At 40.5% G+C, this 5,367-nt stretch overlaps 1 protein-coding gene and 1 non-coding gene across 2 annotated transcripts; both read right to left on the reverse strand.

Annotated features, from left to right (window-relative positions):
* Nucleotides 1-2,311: 2,311 nt before the first annotated feature.
* Nucleotides 2,312-2,418, reverse strand: LOC131763112 (U6 spliceosomal RNA). The gene has a single exon (XR_009337513.1). It is a non-coding gene; the product is annotated as a U6 spliceosomal RNA (small nuclear RNA).
* A 129-nt stretch (nt 2,419-2,547) lies between these two features.
* Nucleotides 2,548-3,807, reverse strand: LOC131762549 (nucleosome assembly protein 1-like 1). Its single transcript, XM_059074192.2, is given in 1 exon segment — nt 2,548-3,807. A coding segment is annotated over 1 exon segment (1,179 nt). The 5' UTR covers nt 3,780-3,807; the 3' UTR covers nt 2,548-2,600.
* Between the last annotated feature and the right edge of the window lie 1,560 nt (nt 3,808-5,367).

A 5,367-nucleotide genomic window follows, 5' to 3' on the forward strand; every position in this document is an offset into this window, starting at 1 on the left:
GTTTTAGTCTTTTTGCGGTACATGGGCCTCTCACTGTTGTGGCCTCTCCCGTTGCGAAGCACAGGCTCCAGACGCACAGGCTCGGCGGCCGTGGCTCACGGGCCCAGCTGCTCCGCGGCATGTGGGATCTTCCCGGACCGGGGCACGAACCCGTGTCCCCTGCATCGGCAGGCAGACTCTCAACGACTGCACCACCAAGGAAGCCCTCGTCTCCTCATTTTATTTGTTTTACTTTTATTTTTAAAATTTATTTATTTATTTATTTTTGGCTGCCTTGTATCTTCGTTGCTGCATGTGGGCTTTCTCTACTTGTGGTGAGCGGGGGCTACTCTTCGTTGTGGTGTGCAGCCTTCTCATTGCAGTGGCTTCTCTTGTTGCAGAGCATGGGCTCTAGCCACGTGGGCTCGGTAGTTGTGGCGTGCAGGCTCAGTACTTGTGGCACACTGGCTTAGTTGCTCTGCGGCATGCGGGATCTTCCCGGACCAGAGTTCGAACCCGTGTCCCCTGCTTTGGCAGGTGGATTCTTAACCACTGTGCCACCAGGGATGTCCCTAGTCTCCTCATTTTAAATGCAGACATGAAGGCTCAGGGAGGGGAAGTCACTTACACCAACAGAGAGATGGAAACAAGTTTAGAAATAATCTAATCCAATTTCTTGGTTTCACAGAGGCAGAAGTTGTGTGGCCCAGCCAAGGTCTTGTAGCAATAATAATACCTTTGGGTCCTCACCATGTATCAGGCACTGTACTAAGAAATCAACATAGTTTATCTCACTTATTACAGCAACCTGAAGAATAATTGATATTATTACCTCCATTTTCTAGAAAACTGAAGCTGAGAGTGGTAGAGTAACTTGTTTAAGGAGAGCCAGTCAGCTGGCACAAGACAGAGTTGGTATTTAAAGTTGGGCAGATTAACACTTCTAACCACTTAGGCTCCAGTGCCCCCAGCAAGCCTCTGGCATTGCAGATACAGAGCTCAAGTGAGCAGACCCAAGATTAATGTCCAGTCACTCAAAACTTGCTTGTTTTAACTAAGAACTAAAGTGTTGAGATCACACAAACTTTTCTTAAAAGTAAAGTAAAAGCAAACACACAGAATAGTTTATATTGTTTTGACAGTGCGGCAGGAATGTCCAAAAAGGTCATTATTTGCAGTGATAGCTTTTTTTTTGATAGCTTTTTTAACATACAGAGTTTTAGTGTTTGCTTTAAACATGCATACAAAAAAGAGAGTCTGCTATAATGCTGAAGTGTTTTAAATTAAATTGAAATATTCTGATATTGCATAACTCTTTCAATATGCATCTCTCAAAAATGACTTTTCTGGGCTTCCCTGGTGGCGCAGTGGTTGAGAATCCGCCTGCTGATGCAGGGGACACAGGTTCGTGCCCCGGTCCAGGAAGATCCCACATGCCACAGAGTGGCTAGGCGCGTGAGCCATGGCCGCTGAGCCTGCGCGTCTGGAGCCTGTGCTCCGCGGTGAGAGAGGCCACAACAGTGAGAGGCCCATGTGCCGCAAAAAAAAAAAAAAAAAAAAAAAAGACTTTTCTTATGTAACTGCAATATTATGTCCTATAATACCATCATCACACCTAAACTTTAACAATAATTGCCTAATACCACCTAATAGTTCATTATCAAATTTCCACTATTGTCCCAAAACTCGTTTAAATTTTTTTGTTAAAATCTGGATCTAATCAAGCACCAAGATTGCTTTTTCTCATTTTATCTCTTTAATCTCTTTTATTTACAATGATCCAATTTTTCCTACCCTCTCTTTATCTTTCTCTTTCTCCCTTCTGCCCTTCCTCCCTTCCTTCCTTCCTCCCTTCTTTCCTCTCTCTCTCTCTCTTTCTTCTTTTTTAAAGGTGTATTTTTGCTTTTATTTTATTTTATTTTATTTTTTAACATCTTTATTGGAGTATAATTGCTTTACAGTGGTGTATTAGTTTCTGCTGTATAACCAAGTGAATCAGCTGTACGGATACATATATCCCCATATCCCCTCCCTCTTGCCTCTCCCTACCACCCTCCCTATCCCACCCCTCTAGGTGGTCACAAAGCACTGAGCTGATCTCCCTGTGCTGTGCAGCTGTGTCCCACTAGCTAGCTGTTTTACATTTGGTAGTGTATATATGTCCATGCCACTCTCTCACTTCATCCCAGCTTACCCTTCCCCGTCCTCGTGTCCTCAAGTCCATTCTCTACATCTGTGTCTTTATTCCTGTCCTGTCCCTAGGTTCTTTATAACCTTTAAAAAATTTTTTTAGATTCCATATATATGTGTTAGCATACGTTATTTGTTTTTCAGAAATATGGAACGCTTCATGAATTTGCATGTCATCCTTGCACAGGGGCCATGCTAATCTTCTCTGTATTGTTCCAATTTTAGTATATGTGCTGCCAAAGCAAGCACTCTCTCTTTCTTTCTCCCTCTCTCTCTCTTTCTTTTTTCTTTTTAAAAAAATTTTATTTGACACATTTATTTTAGGCTATAAAAACAAAAACGATCAAACAAACAAACAAAAACTTGAAATATACTTGTCAAATGATATAAATTCATCCTTTCCAGGGAAGCAGAAGGTAGACCATCGTACTTCACTGCTGCTTGCACTCTGCTGGGTTTTGATCCTTCTTTGGGTCATAGTCTGGATCATTTTCCTCATCTCCTTCTTCTTCCCCTTCCTCATCCGCTTCTTCACCTTCTTCATCATAATCATCATCATCATCATCTTCAATAGCTTCTCCAGTAAAGTATAACACTGATCTTGGGATTATGTGCTCACGTAAAAAGTGACCAATTTCAAAGTCCTCAGCAAGGATAGCTTCAGCATCATCATCCAGATCTCCACTCTCAGGAACTTCAGAAAGGGCAAAAAAAGTAAAGAAAGAATCATTAGACACTGTTTTGGTCACAGTACGAACTGTTCCACGTCCCTTGTGTTTCTGCTTCTTCTTAATGGTTTCCAAAGTGACATTCTTCCCTTTTTTCCAATCTATCTGGCACCCTGTACAACCCATAATTTCTGGTCCATCAAAAGAAAAAGTATCAGAATCATCTGGTTCTGACCTCATCATATATGTCTTTGTCAACACTTCATTTGTGAAATATTCATTGGGTTCAAAGTGAAATTCTAAGACAAAACTCATAGACTGACCAGCATCTGAGAACTTCACTTTAATATCTTTCAAGTGCTTCAGAATAGGTTCATCATGTTCCTGAACCATATCACTGAGCAAGTCAACATTCTTAAAAACAGTCAACCAAAAGTCAGGTATTCCTTTGGGGTCTTCATTTTCTTCATCCTTTTCCTCATCTTCAGTCTTGGCCTTTTCTTTTAGTTCCTCTGAAATTTCATCTTCCTCATCTGGTTTCCATTCATATTCTTCTTCTGTAGGTTTATAAATGGCATTGATGATCTCAAATCGCTTATCAAATAGAGGTTGATAGAGAACAGCATACTTTCTTTCAAGATCATGAACTTACTCATAGAACTTAGCTTCTATCTGTGCACATTTAACTTGAAGGTCTTTGAGAGCATTCACGCATCTTTTAACTACCCTAGGCAAGCTTTCAATGTATCCTGTTGGTGTTTCTACCAGACCATCAAGTCTTTCTTGAAGGGCTGCAAGAATCTGAGGATTTTGCATCATCTGAACAGTCAGCTGACGCGCTTTGATTTTTGTTTCTTCACCAGTTTCTTCTTCTTCTACTTCTTCAACATCATCCAAATCTTGATCAAGTTCAGACTGTTCTTTGTTGTCGATGTCTGCCATATTGTATGAGTGCCAAATATTTGTGGCTAGCACGGGGAGACAGGCGGCCGGAGCTGCACAGACAGTGACTCAGGATGGTGACAGGAGGAGCAGAAGGCAGTGTGGCGAGCAGATGGTGCTAAAAAAGCTCTTTCTTTTTTAAAAAAAATAAATTTATTTATCTTTGGCTGCATTGGGTCTTTGTTGCTGCACGTGGGCTCTGTCTAGTTGCGGAGAGCAGGGACTACTCTTCGTTGTGGTGCGCGGGCTTCTCATTGCAGTGGCTTCTCTTGTTGCAGAGCACGGGCTCTAGGCACCTGGGCTTCAGTAGTTGTGGCATGTGGGCTCAGTAGTTGTGGCTCATGGGCTCAGTAGTTGTGGCTCACGGGCTCTAGAGTGCAGGCTCAGTAATTGTGGTGCACGGGCTTAGTTGCTCTGCAACATGTGGGATGTTCCCAGACCCAGGGCTTGAACCCATGTCTCCTTCATTGGCAGGAGGATTCTTAACCACTGTGCCACCAGGGAAGCCCCCCCCAGATTTTTAAAATTTTAAGATTTGGGGTATCAAAGGACACTATCAACAGAGTAAAAATACAAATCACAGAATAGGAGAAAATATTTGCAAGAGTCTAGTATCTAGATTATATAAAACACTCTTACAACTCAAGTAATAAACCCCAAATTGTTCAGTTTGAATGTGAGTGAAGGACTTGAATAGACATTTCTCCAAAGAAAATATACCCATGGCCAATGAGCTCATGAAAAGATGCTCAACATCATGGGTCATTGGGGAAATGCAAACGGAAACCACAAATGAGATACCACTTTACACATACTCGGATGGTTATAATAATAATTTTTCAAAACCATAACTATACTCCAGTATAAAATAAAAGTTAAAAAATAAAAATCAGACAATAACAAGTGTTGACAGGGTTGCAGAGAAATTGGACATTGGGACTCCCATACATTGCTGGTGGAAATGTAAAATGGTGCAGCTGATGTGGAAAACAGTTTGGGAGTTCCTCAAAAAGTTAAACACAGAATTTCCATATGAGTCAGCAATTCCACTTCTAGGTGTGTACCCAAGAGAATTGAAAACGCGTGTTCACACAAAAATGTGTACACAAATAGTTATAGAAGTATTGTTCATAACTGCCAAAAGGTGAAAACAAAACAAATGTGTGTCAGCTGATGAGTGGATAAAGAAAATGTGGTATATCCCTACAATATAATATTATTTAGCCATAAAAAAATGAAGTAATGTTATATGCTACAATGTGGATGAACCTTGAAAATATTACACAAATTCAAAGAAGGCAGACATAAAAGTCCACATATTGTATGATTCTTTAATGTAAAATGTCAGTGTAGGCAAATTCATAGAGACAAAAGGTAGATTAGTGATTATCAGAGAATGAGAAGGGGGAATTGGAGACAAACTGCTAATGGGTACAAGGTTTCTTTTTGGGGTGATGGAAATGTTCTAAATTAGATAGTGGTTATGTTTGTTACAGAACAGAGCAAATATACCAAAACACACTGAATTGTATAAACTAGTGAATTTTATGTTATATGCAGTATATCTCAAATTTTAAAATGCCATAAT

This window comes from Kogia breviceps, chromosome 9, assembly GCF_026419965.1.
Source record: "Kogia breviceps isolate mKogBre1 chromosome 9, mKogBre1 haplotype 1, whole genome shotgun sequence".
Taxonomy (NCBI): domain Eukaryota; kingdom Metazoa; phylum Chordata; class Mammalia; order Artiodactyla; family Physeteridae; genus Kogia; species Kogia breviceps.